Genomic DNA, 19,676 nt, shown 5'->3' with positions numbered 1-19,676 from the left:
CACACTCAAGAAATGCCGTCTTTGTTTATTTGTTTGTTTTTTCAGACAGAGTCTCACTCTGTTGCCCAGGCTGGAGTACAATGGCACAATCTTGGCTCACTGCCACCTCCGCCTCCCAGGTTCAAGCAATTCTCCTGCCTCAGCCTCCCAAGTAGCTGGGATTACAGGCATGCACCACTATGCTCAGCTAATTTTTTGTATTTTTAGTAGAGACGGGTTTTCGCCATGTTGACCAAGCTGGTCTCGAACTCCTGACCACAGGTGATCCACCCGCCTCAGCTTCACAAAGTGCTGGGATTACAGGCATGAGCCACCACACCCAGCCGAAGTGCCGTCTTAAACCACAGACGTCAGACAGCCTTCCGTTCTGCAGTCTTTGAGTGCTGTCATCAGAGGGGCCAGGTGGAGCAGTAGGGACAGCATGAAAGACTTCCCAGACCATATGTTTTATTTAAAAAGAGGTATTCTGTATAACAGCGTGGGCAACAAAGCGTTTTGAGACTTCTGAGGCGAGGCGTTCCTCCTGGCGCCTTCGTTTTAAAGTGTGTGCTTAGCAGTCATGGCTTGACAGTTGAAATTACAGGCATTCCAAACTGATCATTAAAGCTTGTGTATAATTAGCTTAATGAGACACAAGCCACACAAGATGTCCCAGATAACTCTGTGGTTGTCTCTGTTTTCCAGTTCCTTCCGCAGAGGTCACATCCTGCCAACCCCGCCTGCGTGACTCCTCATGGCACCGTTCTCCACCAGACCCTGGATTTCGACGAGTTCATCCCCCCACTCCCGCCTCCACCCTATTACCCCCCAGAGTACACCTGCACACCGTCCACTGAGGCCCAGAGGTTGGTCTCCCGCGGCTGCCCCCATCTCGAAACCACTGAGATCGGCAGCAGTGTCTGGGAGGTGGGAGTTGCAGTGGTCCTGCAGGCATGGCGGTGAGAACAGAGGAGGGGCAGTGGAAGGAGAGGGTCTTAGACATAGAACATTCCCCGTGGCACCTTTGCAATGCAACCCGAAAGAAACCGGAGGCAGACAGGTGTTGCTGCCTTAAGTTCTCATGACATGCAAAGCTGCTGTCGCGTTGCAGTCATTCGTGTAACATGTACAGTTTAATGAAAGATGTAATCAGCTGTATGATTATTTGAATTTTAATGGACAGGTCGGTAGAGTTTATTGAAAATGTTGATGTCGTTCCAGAAAAAAAAACAAAAGTGCAAATCGCCCAGTGACTGAAGCTTTTATTTCACAATGATGGGAAGTATTAGAAGAGGTGAAGCCCTTCTAATGCTTTGAGAGCTGTCAGCACTTCTGCCTCCTTCTTCGGGCAATGACGATGTGATGATTCTCTCTTTTCAGGGGCCTCCACCTGGACTTTGCTCCGTCTCCATTCAGCACTTTGTATGACGTGGCCATCAACAGCCCCGGCCTGCTCTATCCTGCTGAGCTCCCCCCTCCGTACGAGGCGGTGGTGGGCCAGCCCCCTGCCAGCCAGGTGAGGCCCGGGGCCCCAGACAAGGCCAGTTCCCATGGGAATGCTAGGGACACCGTCCCAGCCTGCCCTCGGAAGGCACCTCACACCACGCCAGGTACAAGCTGGCTGTGGAGTGAACACTCATGAGCGCCCTGTGCTGAGGCCCCTGGATGCATTCATCTCTCTTGAAGCCTTTCAGCAAACCTGTGGGATGTTGGTCATATTAGCCCTGTGCTGTAGATGAGGCCACAGGCTCAGAGACGCCAGCCTGGGCCTGGGGCACCCAGTGTTGGTGCTTTTCCCCTTAGCTCCCCAGTTCTGTTTCTGCAGCCACAAGTAACAGCCCAGGTGCAGAGCTTCGTGCTGGTGGGTGGTCTGGGATCCAGGCAGAAGGACCTGGGACAGCTCCTGACCCAAGGGGAGAACCCCCAGGAGCAGAGCTGGGTTCATGGACTGAGTACCCAGGGCGCCCCAGCCTGTCTTGATCACACACTGCTGTCACCTCCCTCTGGGGTGGGGAGAAAGCAGCCCTGGGTCCCTGGTCCTGTCTGAGGCCAAGAAGCTTCAGGCCAGGGGAGCGCCTCAGCCGCCAGGTCCTTCCGGCCTTCTCTGAGCTGGGCATGCCAGGCACTCCTGCAGCCTCATGGTGCCTGACATGTGACAGGCAGTATGTTCATGGGGCCTCAGTTTCCTCATCTGTAAAATGGGGATCATAACAGTACCAAAGTTATGGGACGAAATGGGATGTTGTCTGTAATGGAGCCAACAGGACTTGGAACATGGTAAGTTCTAAATTCAGCAAAAGTCAGTCACCCTTTTGGGGTATTGTTTCCTCCTCCTCATCGTCGTTGTCATGACTCAGTGTGGAATGCTGCTAGCCAGGACAGAGAGATGGGGACATCTGGAAGAGTCACGTGGCCCATAGTGCAACGGGTCCTCCAAGGACCCACCCTCCAAGGAATATGGGGTTATGTAAATACACCAAATCGACAGCTCACTGGTGTCCCTGAAATACAGGCAGAGAAAGCAAGCGACTGGAAAACATATTTTAGGATATCATCCGTGAACATTTCCCCAATCCTGCTAGAGAGGCCAACAGTCCAATTTAGGAAATGCAGAGAACTCCTGTGACAGGTGGTCAGGGAGGTCCCGGAGGCCTCGGGGACTGGGGCATGGCTGGGGAACACAGCAGTGAGTTGGAGCAGAGGGCATGGGCAGGGGAGACTTGGAGATTCACCAGGGAGGGGCGGGGGTAGGGGCTGAAGCCAATTCTGAGCCCAAGCAACAAGCAGAGAAGAGCAGACGACAGCATGACCAGAAGCATCCAGGCCCACCCAGAACTGCACCCGCTTTGGGCTTCTCAGCAGCCGTGGAGCCCCGGACAGTTATCTCTACCCAGATCACTGGCCAGGCACTGGTACAGGGCATCAGATCAGGCGTGGCCGGCTGCTCGCTGTCTTTGCTGACTCCTGTAAAGACACCCTAGCACAGGGCTCAGACCTTTTGATGTCACCCCTAATGCTGTCCCTGTCACTTTGAGATCCCGAGAGCCCATGTGCACGCAAGCCAGGTGGCAATGCTGGTCCCTGTCCCAACCAGTGACCAAGGCAGCGCTGACCCTGAGGAGCCTCTGTGGGTGGAGGAGCAGTTTCCATGTTGGCTGAATAAGCTCACAAGCCCTTCTGACAATCACACCCACAAGGACTGGTCACCATTGCAGGCAGGGTGGTCTTAGGACAGGAAGAGATGCGACTTCCTGTGCCCTGTGGAGTCACATATGGACAGCGCATTCAGACGCTGTAAGGTGCCACACACCTGGGGAGTCATATATACCACAGGGACCTCCTTCAGGGTGGCTTCTGGTGGGCCAGATCAGTTTCCAGCTGGCCTGTGAGCCCCCAGCACATCCTCACACAAGCAGACAGTCCCTGAGCAGCCTCCCTGAAACGCCTGGAGCAGCTAGGCAAGCTGCAGACAGTGGCCCCCTGAGCCCCCGCCAGGACCCCCTTTTTACTGTGGGTACTAGAAGCAGATGTGTGGGAGCTGCCTGTGGAGAGGAATCCTTTAGTCAGGAGGCAGGCATGGCCCTGAAATCCCATTCCTGAACTTGCAGTAATGGAAGTGTTCTTAGATGTTTTTATAAAGCTGAGCTGAGACCTCTGCCTTCCCAGTGTTGTTTAGTTTTCCGTTTATGATAAAAATAATTCAAATCAATGTTACCAGTGGAGACAGTTGGCTGTGATAATAGTTGTCATCAGCACTGTGAGGGGAGCCCAGTGCACTGTGAGGCACCTGTCATGATGTCAGGCCCAATTTGGGGGTCCATGGAGGGTCTGGGAGGTCAGGCTGGATGGGCATCAGGCAGGTGAGGTGCAGGGAGTGGGGCTGGAAGGGCTCCTGAGAGAGGGAACAGCCTGTGCAAAGGCTCAGAGGGAAGAAGGACAGGCACAGCATATCCCCCAAACGGAAGGTCGTCCATAAAGAGTCTCAGATGAGTGTGCATGGGTGGTGACCTGTCTGGGTGTGGTGGGTTGAATTCTGAGTGTCCACCAGATGACAGGAGCTGTAGTTCATAGTGATCAGAGTTAGTTGCCGCTGTCACTGGAGCCTGGGAAATGGGAGAGAGGGAGCCCCACAGAATGACACCATTGCAGGTGGCAGGAGAAAGGCACCCCCACACACGACAGGCTACAGGGCACTAGGCAGGGCTCCCAGGAGCCTGGATTTGCCAAAACCAGCAGTTCCAGAAGAAAGCAATGGGCCAGATGCTGTCCAGAAGCTAACACCCAGGGCCACGTGGCTCACCGTGGAGGGGCTGCTGGTGACCTTGGCAGAGCAGCTTTGATGGGATGGAGGGCAGGGCTGGACTACGCCAGGTAAAGGAGTGGACGGCACGTGCGCAGGGGAGCGCAGGTGTGGCTCTGGTTTTCAGACACCAGTGGGTGCCCCCCTGGGGAACTTGATAATCAAATCCTAATGGCTGGGCCCACCCCCAGGGCTCCTGAGTCAGTAATTGGGGTATTGAAGTTGGGGGTATAAAAGCCTCAGCCCTGCTGCTGCTCCCACTTTGAGAGCAGGAGTAGATCACTCTCGCAGGATGTTCAGTAAATAGAAGAGAAGATGGGATGGTAGGTAGAGGGGAGTGTGGATCTAGGACATTGAGGAGGTTACCAGGCAGATGTGGAAGGACCTAGATGGTGGGGATGGCAGGCCCAGGACAGGGCCCTCTGTGAGGGAAGCCCCTGGGAAGGCAGAGGGGAGGCTGACCGAGGGTGCAAGGGGAAACTCCACGCTGTAGCCAGCAGGGGCACCGGGCAGGGCGGCGGGTGGGCCTGGAAACCCCTGAAGGCGGCAGGAGTGTGTGGTTCCCCATGGCTGCCTCGTGGCGAGGGGGCAGCTCTGTCCCCTCCACCGCCTCTGCTCAGTGACCCTGCCTGCTGCCATCACAATTCTAGCCCCACAATGGGACTGGCTCTGAGCCTGCTTCCCGGTTCTCCCTGCCCCTTGGACCCCTCTGCCTCCCGACGACAGGAACCCCTGTCCATGGAGCCCAGGCCCTGGCTTCCCAAGCGCCCTGCCTGCCGGAAGTAGCTTCTGGACCTGGGTGTACCATTCAATGCCCCACCCCACAGCGGCCCCCAGAAGGAATGGGTTCCTGTTGTGTTCACAATTTTACTGTTTTCTCTAAAGAATAGAATATATTGGAAGGGATCTGGCTTGTTCTGAAAGCAATGCGACACCCTTCTCCAAAACTCTGGGGAATTCTCTCAGTTGAGATTTCTTTCTCAGAACTGCAGTGAGAAAAGCTGAAAGGTCAGAGGCTGATCTCGAATTAGCATGTATTGGCTCGGAGACCCCCAGCTCCCAGCGCTGGCAGGGGCACAGCACGACCGCCTGCAGGGCCTGTCCCTGGGCACCTGCCTGGCTGGCAGCAGGGCAGCATCCGGTGATGAAGGGGCCTCTAGAGCCCTCAGGCCCACTCTCTTTGACCCCATGGCCTGGGAGCACTTTTCAATTCACAGCCGTGTCTGGGAGTCTGGAAGTCAAAGAAACCCATTACTGTCCACAGAAAGAAGGCCCTGCCGCCAGCTGCGCCGCCAGCTGTCCCCTCCCCGGGCAGCAAGGCCCCCCTGACTAGACAGCGAGGAGCGCCCCTTCACAGCACGACCCTGCATCCCGGGTGAGGCAGGCTGTTGCTCCTCCTTGTTAGGACAAATGGCGTAGAAAGTGCCCTCAGCACTCGTTTGGATAAAGAGAGGAGGCTGCAGAAGGCGGGCTCTGCAGGGGAGGAGCTGACTCTGGGGCGGGGCAGGGGATGTGCTGGGGAAGAGGTTTAACACAAAGGGGGCAGCCTCCACGAGGGTGGGCTCCGTGAGCACTCGCCTGGGTGATGGGCCGTGCACACTTCCCTTCCGGCTTAGGTCAGATGCCGGGTCAGGGTAGGATTAGGTCAGATGCCATTCTCTTTCCTGTGGTTTGAGGCTGTATTCTTCAGCCAGTGTTCAAGGAGTGAGTTTCTTTTGATAGCAGGAAAGTGATTGAGAAATTACCAATTGGATATTCTTGTCTGGGTGGCAAGTGTATGTTTCAGGGACCACTGATGACAGTGGTCCTCCACAGGATATAGGACAGAATCCCTGTGACGGCACTCTCATATGGAGACCGCACAGAGAAAAACCTCTTTGAGGCTTCTGCAGAGGAATCGGGCCTGGTGATCTGGGTGGGCTGGGGTGCGTGTAGAGGGGGAGGTGATATAGGGGGGCTTGTCGGGGGGCTGGGGTGTGTGAAGGAGGAGGTGATTTGGGGGACTGGGGTGTGGAGGGGGAGGTGATTTGGGGGACTGGGGTGTGTGGATGGGGAGATGATGTGGGGGGCTGGAGTGTGTGGAGGTAGAGGTGATGTTGGGGGGCTGGGGTGTGTGGAGGAGGGGGAGGTGATGTGGGGGACTGGGGTGTGTGTGGAGGGGGAGGTGATGTGGGGGCGCTGGGGTGTGTGGAGGAGGGGGAGGTGATGTGGGGGCTGGGGTGTGTGGAGGGGGAGGTGATGTGGGGGGCTGGGGTGTGTGGAGGGGGAGGTGATGTGGGGGGCTGGGGTGTGTGGAGGGGGAGGTGATGTGGGGGGCTGGGGTGTGTGGGAGGGGGAGGTGATGGGGGGCTGGGGTGTGTGGAGGGGGAGGTGATGGGGGCTGGGGTGTGTGGAGGGGGAGGTGATGCTGGGGGCTGGGGTGTGTGTGGAGGGGGGAGGTGATGTGGGGGCTGGGGTGTTGTGGAGGGGGGAGGTGATGTGGAGGGCTGGGGTGTGTAGAGGAGGGGGAGGTGATGTGGGGGGCTGGGGTGCGTGGAGGGAAGGTGATTTGGGGGGCTGGGGCGTGTGGAGGAGGGGGAGGTGATGTGGGGGGATGGAGTGTGTGAAGTGGGGAGGCAATTTGGGGGTTGGTGTGTGTGGAGGAGGGGGAGGTGATGTGGGGGGCTGGGGTGTGTGGAGGGGAGGTGATGGGGGGCTGGGGTGTGTGAAGGAGAGGGAGGTGGTGCAGGTGAAGGTCACAACACCAGCTAAGGCGCATGGCAGGACGGCCTGGAGCCTGGCTGTGGGAGCTTCAGCACCCCGGGGCTGAAATCGTTTGGGCAGATATTTTATGACCTTGGATGTCAAACTGTAGAAGTGCCCTCGAGGAGTTTGGCGTCTTGGGTGTGACCCAGTGGTGCTTTAGGAGTTTAATTTGGTGGAAGCATGCCGGGTGGAAGGGAACCTGAGTGCGAGACAAGGAGTCGTGAGAAGGGAGAGGGACCAGCAGAGTCCAGGAGCAGCATCAGGTCCTGACACTTACAATCTATATAAAATTTGTTAGCAAAGTGTCTTCAAAGTTTGCCTTGAGCCACCAGCCTGAAATTTTAACTCACATTTTCCATAATCGCTGGAATTGCCCCAAACGAAGAGCTCTTCATAAATCTGTTTCTAATGGTTGGCCTCACCCAGGAGTGGGAAACTACAGAATGGGGCAGAATTTCCATGCAAGTGTCTTAGCCACTGAACTTCATACAATTTGAATTATTTGTTGAAATGCCAACTGATTTTCCAATTATGATGACTGTTCAGAATAGCACATCTGCAAACCATTAAGACCCAGGTGAAGTGAATCCCGCAGCGTCTCCTGTCAACAGCCCTCTCCCTGCTCTCCTTCTGCAAGGAGCTGTGTTTATGAGCTTCCTCACTGAACTCAAATTTCAACTTAAATTCTATGCCACAAATGTATTTCTTCCCCACCCTTTTCTACTGCTGTTATAGTTCATGGAAAATGCTGTACGAAAGGAACCGCTATTTTCCCCATGGCTTAGCGTGGCAAGGTGGCTTCTGACATCAGGGAAGGGCCACATTTAAATTAAAGTCTTGACACTCTGCCTGTGAGAGGCGATAGATACGCTCCCAGGAGCTGCCTCCTCTGGAAACCAAATCTGACTGGGGGCCAGAGGGAAGTGAGTGATGCTCCTGCACAACATGAAGTGAATCCAATTTCCTCCTGACCTTGTCCCACTGTGTATTTTCTTTCTCTTGTTTTATTTATATTTCTTTATTACCAGAAGGTTTTCTTTTAGACAGCGGAGTTCTAAGTTAACCACCCATCTACGATCCAAAAGAAAAGCAAGTCTGAGAGAGGGTTAGATACGGGAGGGGAGACACAGGATGAAACAAACCGTTAGGACATTGTTCACTCCTTGTGATTCAGTGGAAGGTTCTGGACAGAGATTTCCAGAACTGGTTATTGGCACATAATGACTTCACTGAAAAAGCAGGTGGGTGCTGATGGTGGGATGAATTCTCCCTCACCGATTCCCTCCCAGCAGAATGAGAGGGCTAAGGAAGAAAAATAGTATGGACCGTATTATGCGAAAGCATCTTAGTGAGATCAAAGGATGCACTTGGGCAACTCTCCATCTTGTCTTTGTCTCGGAACCACCTCTCAAGCCCCACGCCGTGGGGGCAGCTCACACCCTTTGTGTGGGTGGGAAGGCTGCAGCCCCAACCCCCACCCTGGAGTCAGCCTGGTTGAAGAGGAGAGATGAAGGAGACCAGCTATCTGATTGAAGTGGCTGGAGATGAGGGAGGCAGAAATGTAATTACCTGAGCTGGAATCGGACCAAGTCGCAGGAGCCCCCCTCACTTTCCCAGTCTCCTCTGGAGCCCATTATTTGCAAGTGTATCCCCAAAGCAATTCTGAAATAACACAAGGATTCAAAAAAGTGTTTTCTGAGGTAGCATGGGGTGCATGGGGGTGCCCACGCAACACATGTATAGCTTGCATCACATCCAAACATCGCATCCGAGAGGCCCTAATGCCCTCTGAGGTGGAAACCATGGCCTATGCAGAATGGGCAACATGAAGATGGGGCAGAGAGCAGAGGAGGTATAGCCTTCCCCTTATTCCGAGGCCTCTCCAGGCGAAATCGGAGTACATCCAAGAAGAAAGCTGAAAAAGCAGGGCGTGGTAGCTCATGCATATAATACCAGCTATTCGGAAGGCTGAGGCCAGAGGATCACTTAACCCTGGGAGTTTGAGTCTGCAGTGAGCTACGATTGCACCACTGCACTCCAGCCTGGGCCATGGAGCGAGACCTTGTCTCTAAAATATATAAATAAAGAAAAGAAAAAGAAATCAAAAGCCACAAAAGCTTGATGACCGTGCAACTCAGGCTCAGGTGGCTCTGTGGCCCTGCCAGGCTCTCTGATTGCAAAAGTTCAGAAAAATAGGCTTTCGGCCAGGCGCAGTGGCTCACGCCTTGTAATCCCAGCACTTTGAGAGGCCGAAGCAGGCGGATCACCTGAGGTCAGGAGTTTGAGACCAGCTGGCCAAGATGGCAAAACCCCATCCCTACTAAAAATACAAAAAACTGGCTGGGCACAGTGGTGGACACCTGTAATCCCAGCTACTCAGGAGGCTGAAGCAGGAGAATCGCTTGAATCCGGGTGGCGGAGGTTGCAGTGAGCTGAGATCGTGCCATTGCACTTCAGCCTGGGCAACAGAGCAAGACTCCGTCTCAAAAGAAGAAAAAAGAAAACTAGGCTTTGGCCTTGGCAAGGGCAACTTGAACCCTCACACCCCACCTCATAAATGTAGGGAGAAGAGTGGAGCTGTGGGTGAAGGTCTCTCAGCGCTTCCCACCAGGAGACAAGTTTAAGCGCCTGCACTACTGGAGGCTGCTGTGCTGTGTTCCCACAGACGACCCGCCTTGACGCTTTCCGTTTCTTACTGTAGGTTACAAGTATAGATCAGCAGGTGGCCGACTCCAGCTCTGGGGACCCAAACACCAGTGCTGGCTTCAGCACTCCAGGTAAGCTTACCTCTTTCAGCTCCTGAAGTGGGGTGTTCCTGTTTTCAAATGTGTCTCTTTTCGTCCTCATCCTATTCTCTTCTCTTCTCTTCTCTTCTCTTCTCTTCTCTTCTCTTCTCTTCTCTTCTCTTCTCTTCTTCCTCCTCCTCCCTCCATTTCTTACTCTTTAAGAGGCTGGAGTTTGCAGCAGCGTTTTCCATTAATTTCTTCCCGTGCCTGCATCCACTACAGTCAGCATACCCGGGAGACCTCCCGCACTCTCCGGGGAGACCTTGTCCCCCTCTGCCCCACTTTCTCACTTGAGGGGTATGGATTTGAAGAAGAGCACGACTCCATCTTGGGTCCCCTTTCCAGAGCCAAAGTTGTACCTACTGGGCGAATGTCCACACGGCACCTCTCTCTGAAGAAGGTGGCTGGGCTGGGCGGCTGGCAGGAGGGCGCATGGAAGTCATGTCCTTGAGGGCATTGAAGGACATGTGTGCAAGGGTTAAATCCCCAAACACAGAGGGTGGAAGTCACCTGCAGAGCCGGGGCGGGGGAGGTGGTCTAAGGCTCCAGGAAAGCAGAAGGGCCCTTAGCATCAGAGGGAGCAAGGGCACGGAGGCCAGGTGAGCCAGAGAGCCACCGTCTTGAGGCCCCTGTGAGGGATCACATGGGCTGGCTTATTTGGAGAACAAAGTTAGATAACTCATGCGATCCCACAGAGGGCCAGCATGATCGTCCCAGGGTGCTCTGTCCCCTGCTGAACACTCACTCAACGTCTAAGAGAAACAGGAAAGGGCCGTCTTTCTGGGAGGCCACTTGGGGTTGTAGAGCGCAACGTCTTTGCAGTTGTGGGATTTGGAAGCAATCTTTTCCTTCCTTTGGTCACTCCAAGCCATCAGAGGCTGTTCAAGAAGGTGTTCAGTGACTTTCCCAGGGCCAACCCAGGGTACAGTGTATCTCAGCCACTGTCACAGGGCGGCCACACCTGCAGCATTCCAGGGTTTGGGCTCAGGGGGGCTGGTGCTACCGGAGCCCCTTCCTGTTTCCCATCTCAGGGCAGGTGGAAATAGACAGGGGTGCTCCTCACCCAGAATTCAGCAGGGCTGGATCTTCCTCCCTCCTGGGACCTGGGCGGTGAACTCTACAGCTGACCCAGGGACCAGCAGAGCTTCCAGCACCCAGGCTTCTGCTGGGGTACAGGGGTCAGAACTCTCCTGAGTAGAGGACCACCTTGGTGGCTGTGTGACCCTCAACCCTTCCCTGTCTAAGCCCATTTCTGCAGCTGTAGGGTGGGGGTAACCTGGGGCTGCCTCACAGATGGGCAGTGAGGATGAAGTGGGAGGTGGCCTGAAAAGCCTGTTGCCCATGGGCAAGCTCACAGACACAGGGAAAAACAGAAAGGGATGGCAGGAACAGACCTGAAGCCCCCACGCCTGGAGGAGTTCAGGCTTCCGTGATCTATGAAGTGTCCCCCATGCAGGCAACTCCACTCCGGCGCCAGGAGGGGGCTCTGAGGGCAACTGGTGATTGGAAGGGAGAGTGCAGGAGCAGCTTATCACACTGTCACGTACATGCAGACCCCGTGGAGATGGCATTAAAACAGACTCTGATCCAGCCCCCATAGAGTGGTTCCCGGCAGGAGCCCAGCCCTGACCAGCATCCTGGTCCAGACCAGCAGTTCTTACAGTTTGGAGGGCGTCAGAATTCCCTAGAGGGCTCGCTCCAACCCCGGTGGCTGGGCCCGGCACCAGGGTCTCTCTGCTTCCATGGGTCTGGGGTCCAGCTGAGAGTCTGCATTCCCAGCTCGTTCCCAGGGCAAGGCTGCTGCTGCTGCTGGCCTGGCGTCCACACGCTGAGAGCCAAGGCCAGTGTCTGGTGGGCGGAGTTTATCCCACCTGCCTGCACCACCCTGTCTGGCTGCACTCCAGGCCCGGGGCCGCACCCCTGCAAGGGCGGGCCAGATCTCAGGCCCACCGGGACCTGGTGGGGATGCCTTGATGTCCCTCGGAGCTGCTGTGTACCCCTGCACTGGCCCTGTTCACCCAGACCAAAGCGTATTGTGACCAAATCATCTGATTTCTGACTTTTAGTCTCTCGTGTAGTGTGAAGGGTCTAAGCCCCCGACCCATGCCATTCCTGGAATGATTTCTGGGAGCTCATCTGGTGCCCCCCACTTTCAACAGCATAGAGCAGCATTTGTCAATCTTATTCAGTGTTTCTGCACCCCCAGGGTTTCAGAGTTCATCTAGGTCTGGAGTTTGAGGGGCAGGCCCTGTCCCACGCCAGCGTCCCCTGCAGTCGCCCGCTCTAATGCCATGTCCCTTCTCTTGCAGTACCAGCTGACAGCACAAGCCTCCTGGTGTCCGAGGGCACTGCTACACCAGGTTCCAGCCCATCCCCCGATGGCCCTGTGGGCGCCCCAGCACCCTCCGAACCTGCCCTTCCCCCTGGCTGCGTGTCTCCAGAGGATCCTGGCATGGGCTCACAGGTGCAGCCAGGTCCCGGGCGTGTGTCCCGCTCCACCAGCGACCCCACCTTGTCCATATCTGGCATGGCAGGTAGGCTGGGCAGGCTCACCCATGTCCCCAGAGTGTGGCCAGCTTTCCCTGGATGCTGCAGGTCTCAGTGACCCCTGAGAGTGGAGGTCCGGCCCTGCAAATCCTGTCTGGGGCCACACTGGGAATGTGGTCTTGATGACCCCTGAGCGAGGGGTGGGTGGGGAGCAGCCTGTGGGCCCCTCTGCAGCCCACCAGGCTTGTCACTCTGGCAGGGGAGGAAGGATTCAAGGGGCCCAGGGCCCAGTCCAGGACATTAGCTGTGAGTGCTGCACACGTGCTCCAGGGCTCAGAGAAAGCCTAGAGTCTGGCACAGGACAGATGACCCCCGACAATAGCTCTGGGTATGGGGGTGTCATCGGCTGGAGCCACCCCAGGCAGACACAGGTGCGTTTTCAGCAGCATTGCCCAGGCAGCGTGGCTCTCCACACAGCCCAGAGCTTTCGAAAATTGCCCCCATGCGACTGTGTCCGCGGGCAGTGCCCTGGAGTCTAGGACCTGGCACCGGGTCCCTGTGGCCAGCAGCCCAGGAATTTGCATTTCACACTAGCTCCCCGGGAGTCTTGGGCACCCCTGGCGCTGGAGAACTCACACCCAGGCCTCATCGCTGTCTTTTGAGAGGAGGCACAGTTTCTGCCAATAAAGATTGGTGGACCTTTGACCTCCATGCCATTGCTGTGGGGACTTTTCATGAAGTGGAAGTGCAGGAACCCTGAAGAGGGCGCAGTGGGTCCCGGCTCAGTCTCCCCTTGATGGTCCCCCCTACTGGAGCCCGGAACCAAGTCCCTGTAAGGAACCAGGGCCCGCAGTGGCCAGTTGCCTGGAGGTGCCCTCCTGGTGGAAATACCAGGTTTGGCACGTGTGGACTCCCTAGCTTGGGTCATCTCTGTATTCCTCCTTCCTGCACCCCATTGCCGGCTCACAGGGAGAGAGTCCCGTCGAACCTTCTGAAACACCCCCCTCTGCTGGTTTCTTCAGAGCTCTGGAACCTCTCTCCACCATGCTCACATTCACTCACTGAGGGTTGGAGGAGGATGCCCTGTACTTGGAGGGGCTCATAGGTCCACTCTGTGGCCCCCTGATGGCTTTGTTTGGCCTGTCCCCTTCAGTGAAATTCACACCTCGGCACCCACACACCCACCTGACGCCTCTGTCCCCTCTTGGCTAGGCTGATCTGCACGCCACAGGCACGTGTCTTCCGGGGTGCCTGGAGCCCTTCAGGTGTGGGCAGGTATTCCCATGAAGGGTGCTGGGCTTTCTTTGAGCCACTGGCCCATTGCACTGTGTCGGGGTGGGACCTGGGACACCACTTGACCCACGGCAGGCCTGGCCAGCTGCAGGGCGGTTCCTGTCTGATCTGCCGCTGGATGGGCGTCAGCTCAGCAGGTTTCTCCTGCTTGCTCGCCATCTAAAATGTCTTAGTCGCAGGTGGGTTATGAAAGCTTTCTCAGGAATTCCTTTTTCCTTTCATGTGTTCACTGAATTCTCCTTCTGGTTAAGGCGATGCCTCTTCACACAGGCCATCGTGTAGCCAGGACCTGGAAGCGGGACTGTCCGAGGCTGTGCCTGGGAGCGGTGAGACGCTTCTTTTCTAAAGCGCTTTGACTGCACCTGTTGGGAGGTGGGGCGGGTGTTGGTGGGTCCTTGGCTACATTGTTTCCAAATGCAGCTCCTCACCCCATCCCTGGGAATGGGGGCTGCCCACTCTCTGGCTTTGAGGGCCCTTCTCTTCCTTTCTCTCTTGGTGGGCTTCTATCAAGGGCTAGCACTAATTGAACACGCATGTGACTGCTCAGCCCACTTTATGAGATTTCATCTGGGGTAGATGGGCCCCACCTGGGAGTTTCTTAATTTCTCATGTTTAATTGCTAGGCTTTCCAGTTGCCGCCAAACAAGACACCAGAACAGACCACCCAGAATGTGCCAACTTTGTGTGGCGTGAAGCTCAGGCTGGACAAGCCGGGCCTTCGCTGGTCCTTGTTGGCGTCCCTCGCCACTGACTGCCCAGAGCTGGCCTTCTTAGAGGGACCCTCAGCCCAGTGTCCAGCCTGTGGATCATGCAGAGAGGCTGTCAGCCCTGTGGGGAGCTGGAGCCAGGTCCCCAGCCTCTGCCTGGCAGGCAGTGGAGCAGGGCACTGGGTGGTGGCTGCCTGCACCTGGCATGACGGGGGCGTCTCATGTTCCCTCTGCCACCCCCAGTTCTGATCTTAAGGCAGACCCTGTCTCTAGATGCCATGATTCTGCCCCAGCAAGAGATCAGACCCAAAGGGGCAAAGGTCATGGAGGCGAGAAGACTGGGAAGGACCAGTCCCTGTGCCCTCGGGATTCTAGCAGAGGGCGGAAGTTGGTCCCTGCCTGCTGCGGTGGCCCTTCCCCCCAGGCCTTCGCTCCTGGAGGCTGCAGCCCCTGGAGGTTGACACTAGCTCAGCTTGGGGTTGCGAAGGAGAGGAGGGATGGGGACAGCAGGTGCCCATAGCGCCAGCCCCAGGAACACAGAAACCCCAGCAGGAGGCTCCTCCCGGGAGCAGGCTTTTCTTTGCATTTGAGTTAACTTATTTCAGTGAGTTTCGAATTGCATTTTTGCCCTTGATTTTTAGCTTCCATGTCTCGCTCTGCCACGGCTGCCTGTCGGGCCCAGCTTTCACCAGCGGGGGACCCAGATACCTGGAAAATTGACCGACGGCCAACACCAGAGCCCTTCCCGGCAGCCTCCAAAGAGCGGCCACGCTCTTTAGTGGACAGCAAGACCTATGCGGACGCCAGGGTTTTGGTGGCCAAGTTTTTGGAACACTCACACTGTGCCCTCCCCACCGAGGCACAGCACATGGTGGGTGCCATGCGCTTGGCTGTCACCAGCGAGGAGCGCCTCGAGGAGGAGGCCGGCTTCGGCGCTGGCGTTCTGGACCAGGTATGAAGGAGCCACATTTCTGACCGTGGACACCAACGCCTGGCGCCACAGATATTCTTGGCAGAAGCCATCATGCCTGACAAAGAGGCCTTCAGGCCCAGCTTGGCTGAGGACAAATGTAGGGGGGACACCCAGGATGATCTGGGGGCGGCATGGGCAGGGAACTGTTACCCCCTCTCTCGAGGAGAGCCGAGCAGTGTCTCCTTGGGGATTGCATTTCCTGCCTAGCCCAGTAATTCGGAAAGATGACTCTCATGTCCACAGTGAACTCTCTGGTTTTATCTGGCGTGCAGCACCTTGAACTGAGCAGCGTTGCACAAATGTGAATACAGCAACAGGCAACACTTATGTCACCTAAAGACTCAAAGTATCTCCAAAACCAGGGCCATCCAAAGCAGGAAGTCTCCCATCCCCCATTTAACTTAGTGTTCAGTGGACAGAGGGTGACATTGAGTCATGAAACATTTTCTCATGTGGCTCGATGGCTGTCATTAAATGTTCATCACACTCTAGCCTATTTCCTATGAAAGGAAATAGGTAGTGTTAGCACAGATGGCAGCCTGGGCCCAACTTTCTGTCCACAGGGCTATTGTGCAAACAAGTATACAGTGAGGGCCTCTGCCATAGCCCGGCCACCCCAGGGGACAGGCCGGTGTTGCGGGGGTTGGAGGAACCCACCATCTCCTGGGCCTCGAACTCAGCCTCCCTCCGTGGGGTGCCTCCCCCACCTCCTCGTGGGCCCCCTTTCTCCAGGCTCCCGTCCTCTCCCTGGAGCAGTTGTTTGGTCCGTAACAAAAGCGCCGATTCCCAGCTCCTTTGTGTCTGAGCTCACCTGATTGAGCTCAGTGGGTCACAGTTCTGCGGGAGAGAGGCCAGTTTCTCTGGGAAGTAGCCCCTCCTGATAAAGCAGGTCCCTTTGACCCAGAGCTGACCTTCCCCCGGGCATGCGGCAGCAGACACACCTGCGCAGGAGGATCATAAACCACTTACAAACCCACGCAAAAAGGGAAGCAGACACCCTCCGTGCTGCTTATGGAGAAGCAGACTCGCCCAGGTTGGGGACAGCCTGGGGGCCTTGGACTTTCTTGGCCCCCATCCCCTTGTTTTCTGGTGGCATCAGTGGCAGCTGCTCCCAACAATGGCCGTGGAACAGCGCCATCCACGAGAACTTTCTGCAGTGATGGAAATGCCTGTTCAGGGCCACTAGCAGCAACAGCCCCTGAGCTGCGTTGGGTGGGCCCTGCGGTGAACAAAACAGCCTAGAGCCCGAGGTCTCCCCAGAGAGCCCATGAGCCTGGCATGGGGGCATAGGGGGACCAGAGGGTGCCTTCCACTCCTGGGTGCCAGGGCAGGGGGCTCACGCTGCTCTTCCCTCGGCTTTGTGGGGCTTGTCCTTGAGCTCCCCCAATTCCCCAACACCACTGTGGCCAGTATGCTGGGGAGCTTCTGTGTGGCTGGAAGCTGGAAAGGGGGTGGGGTTCCAGTCCAGGTGCCCAGAGCCTTCCTCCAGTCCTTTATCCCTGCCCTGGGGGCTGCGGTGGAGGACTCCCCCAGCTGTGGTCGGCTGAAAAGGCTTCGATGGCTTTAGAGAGCTGAAAACACATAAACCAGGCCTTTTGATGACAACTTGCACTTTTCCAGGAGAGATGTACTAGAGATGAATTTATGAGCACTTTATTCAGACTATAAAATAGGAAATCTCTCTCTAATTTTCCTCAAGTGGGGGCTTTTGAATTCCCTCAAGGCAAGGCCCTTTGCAGGTGAAATTAATTGGTGGATTTTCAGAATGGCCGCCCTGGAGCTGAGCTTCAGCCACGCCTGACGCCCTGGCCTCCGAATCTCCGCTGTCTCTGAGGTGTGTTGGGGCCATGCCGCAGGGGTTTCACCTGCTTGGGGGGTCCCCGCTAGGGCTTGGGGGTTCACACAGCATTGTCCCTGGGCCGAGCCCTTGGGTGGGCTAGAGCTGCAGTCCTCAGACATGGCTGCAATTCCAGCGAGGCCAAGACCACCAGCCACCCAGTGGACTCGGCCTCTGGGGTGTTTTCCTCATGCAGCCGGGGTGGAGGCCTACTGGACCCCCCAGCCTGCTGCTCAGCATCCTTCCCTTCTCTGCAGCAGGGCCCAGTCCCAATGGCCAATGGGGCTCCTGTCCCAGCAGTGCCTCCCTGCGGGCCTCTCACCTGGACCCCCACCCTCACCCAGCTCTGGGTTTGCGCTGGTGGCAGCTCTGTTTTGTGGATACAGAAACTGTACCCAACTTGATGCCGCTGGGCTGGAACCTTCTGCCCCTTCGAAATGAGGCAGTCGGGGATGGGGTGGGGTGCCCCCATCAGCCCAGCTGCTCAGGGCCACTCATGGGCTCTAGGAGGGTCCAGGTTCTGGGCTTCCTGGGAAGGTCCCCAGAAGAGAGAGGTGCTGGTAGACTAGGGAATGTGCTAGCAACTTGACCCAGCAGCTGTGGTGCCCGTGGCCCTGGCTCCACGGCATCCGGGTACCAGCAGCAAGAGCCCAGGCCCCAGGCTGCACGTCGGCTCACAGCCAAGGAGAAAGCTGGCTGCTTCCCCTCCCTATGCGTCCTTCCGCCGCTCCAATCATGCTCTGTCTGGGATCTGAAACGGGCCAGCTATGGCTGCTTTGGGGGTGACACGCTCCTTCTCCAGCTCAGCTGGACCCCGGGCATCCCCTGCCCTCCCCGGAGACCCAAAGGGGGTTGGCACCTGCTGTGACACCACCATTGACCCCAGCCTGGGGGGCACGAGGTTGTTGAGTGGGGAGAACCTGGACCCCAACTCTATGGCAAGCGAGATCGGAGAAGGGGGAGCATCATCCGCAAGAACTTCACGTCTCCCTTGGCTGGAGATGAGGATCCACATTAAATGCTTGTAACACACCAGGCCACAGAAAGCTCGCTACACACAGATGCTTCTCCCCACCCATGCTGACTCTCAGAGGCTGCTAAGGCAGAATTTATAGGAAATTGTTTTCAAGCCACCAGAGACCTGTTTGTACAACTGGAAAGGCTGTATTTATTTAATGTACCTCAAGGTGTTTTAATAATGATCCGTGTTTTAATAAAAAGTATTTCTGGCCTCTGTGTCTCTGAGGTCTAACTGGGACAGAGGCAGGCTGAGAGCCTGTGTGCACCACTGGCCAGGGGCAGGGTCCTGAGAGGACCTTGCAGCAGCCAGCCGGGGAGCCTGAGAGACCCATGCCACTCAGCTGTGCTTCCAGGAGCCTTCCGGAGAGGGTCAACTCCAGGGCAGAGTGGGGAGGGCCAGGGCCTGGACACACACAGGCCCACCCACGCTGGCCATGGCAGCCCCTCCATGGACATGGCCTTCAAGGGCTGCTGGGAGGAATGCAGGCCATGGCTCAAATTTTTCCTTAAATACAGGTTTTTAAAAGAGGTGTATGATTTGGTGGGAGTCCTGCCTGCATGTCCTTAGCTAGCCAGGGCTCTCTCCCTGGGACCTGCTTCCCTGCCTTGTCCTGGGCACGGCAGGAATGTCCCCCTTGGCCTCCTGAGTGGAATCCCGTTCCCTCCAGCTTTGACTCAGGTGACATTTCTTTTCATTCCCCAAGGATGTGGCCATCCCTGGCATTCTTGTTTGTTGGCCAGGTCAAGAATTGTATTTACTTTTCATTCTTCAGCATATTCAGAGCGAGTGCATATACATTTCGGCATATACACAGCTCTCTGTGACAGTCTCCTACGGAACAGCTTTCTTTGCCTCTACCATGTATACTTTCTGGGAAGAGGGAGGCATGAAGCTGGAGTGCGCCTTGAAAGGCTGTCTCTTTCATATGCCCCTGATGGCCAAGGTCACACTGGAGCAAGCCCTTGGCCCACACCCTCTGGGCGGCCAGGTGAGAGTAAGTCTTCTCCTTACTCTGCAGTTCCCCAAGAATCCTGGGCCCTGAAGGTGGTCAGTGCCCACAGCGTGGAGCTCATGCCGCTGTGGGCAGGCCAGAGAGGAAGGCTCCTGCCCATCCAAGACCCACGGCCTAACCCTGCTGGACACCAGGCCGCCGCCTCTGACCAAAGCCCATGCTTGCTACCTGGCTTTCCCACACCATGTGATACCAGAACGGTGGCCATGAAGAAAGGTAAGTGCTGGCAGAGCTGCCAGAATTGTCACTCTAGACAGGCTGCAAAGGACCCACAGGGTGCAGACAGGGTGCTGGGATGGGCAGTCCGGCTTTTACACACGCACACGCATACGCATGCACACCTTTCCCAGGGGCCATTCACATTGAAATCCGAAGAAGCCCAAGGCTCCCTGATTCCATTAGTCAGTGCTCTGCGGACGTGTCTCCCCACTGGGGCAAGTGGGTCAAGAACCTGTCGCTGACCCTGTGACCTGTCAGCATTGCTGGCACCTCCAGTTGCAGCGGGGCATTGCCCAGCTGACACCTGGTGCCCAGAG

General features: G+C 56.4%; 1 protein-coding gene across 3 annotated transcripts in view; it reads left to right on the top strand.

The window, feature by feature from the left end:
* Positions 1-18,339, top strand: part of FAM189A1 (family with sequence similarity 189 member A1) — a 455,446-nt gene extending 437,107 nt beyond the window's left edge. For all 3 annotated transcript variants that reach the window (XM_030814405.1, XM_030814404.1, XM_003280653.4), the window contains 6 exons: positions 685-845; positions 1,360-1,495; positions 9,726-9,801; positions 12,120-12,344; positions 13,842-13,916; positions 14,939-18,339. In XM_030814405.1, the coding sequence (XP_030670265.1) occupies positions 685-845; positions 1,360-1,495; positions 9,726-9,801; positions 12,120-12,344; positions 13,842-13,916; positions 14,939-15,255 (990 nt within the window). In that variant the 3' untranslated portion in view covers positions 15,256-18,339. The remainder of the gene's footprint in view (positions 1-684; positions 846-1,359; positions 1,496-9,725; positions 9,802-12,119; positions 12,345-13,841; positions 13,917-14,938) is intronic.
* Positions 18,340-19,676: the final 1,337 nt, after the last annotated feature.

Source organism: Nomascus leucogenys, chromosome 6 (assembly GCF_006542625.1).
Source record: "Nomascus leucogenys isolate Asia chromosome 6, Asia_NLE_v1, whole genome shotgun sequence".
In the NCBI taxonomy this organism is placed as follows: domain Eukaryota; kingdom Metazoa; phylum Chordata; class Mammalia; order Primates; family Hylobatidae; genus Nomascus; species Nomascus leucogenys.
This window is presented reverse-complemented; position numbering and strand designations above follow the sequence as displayed.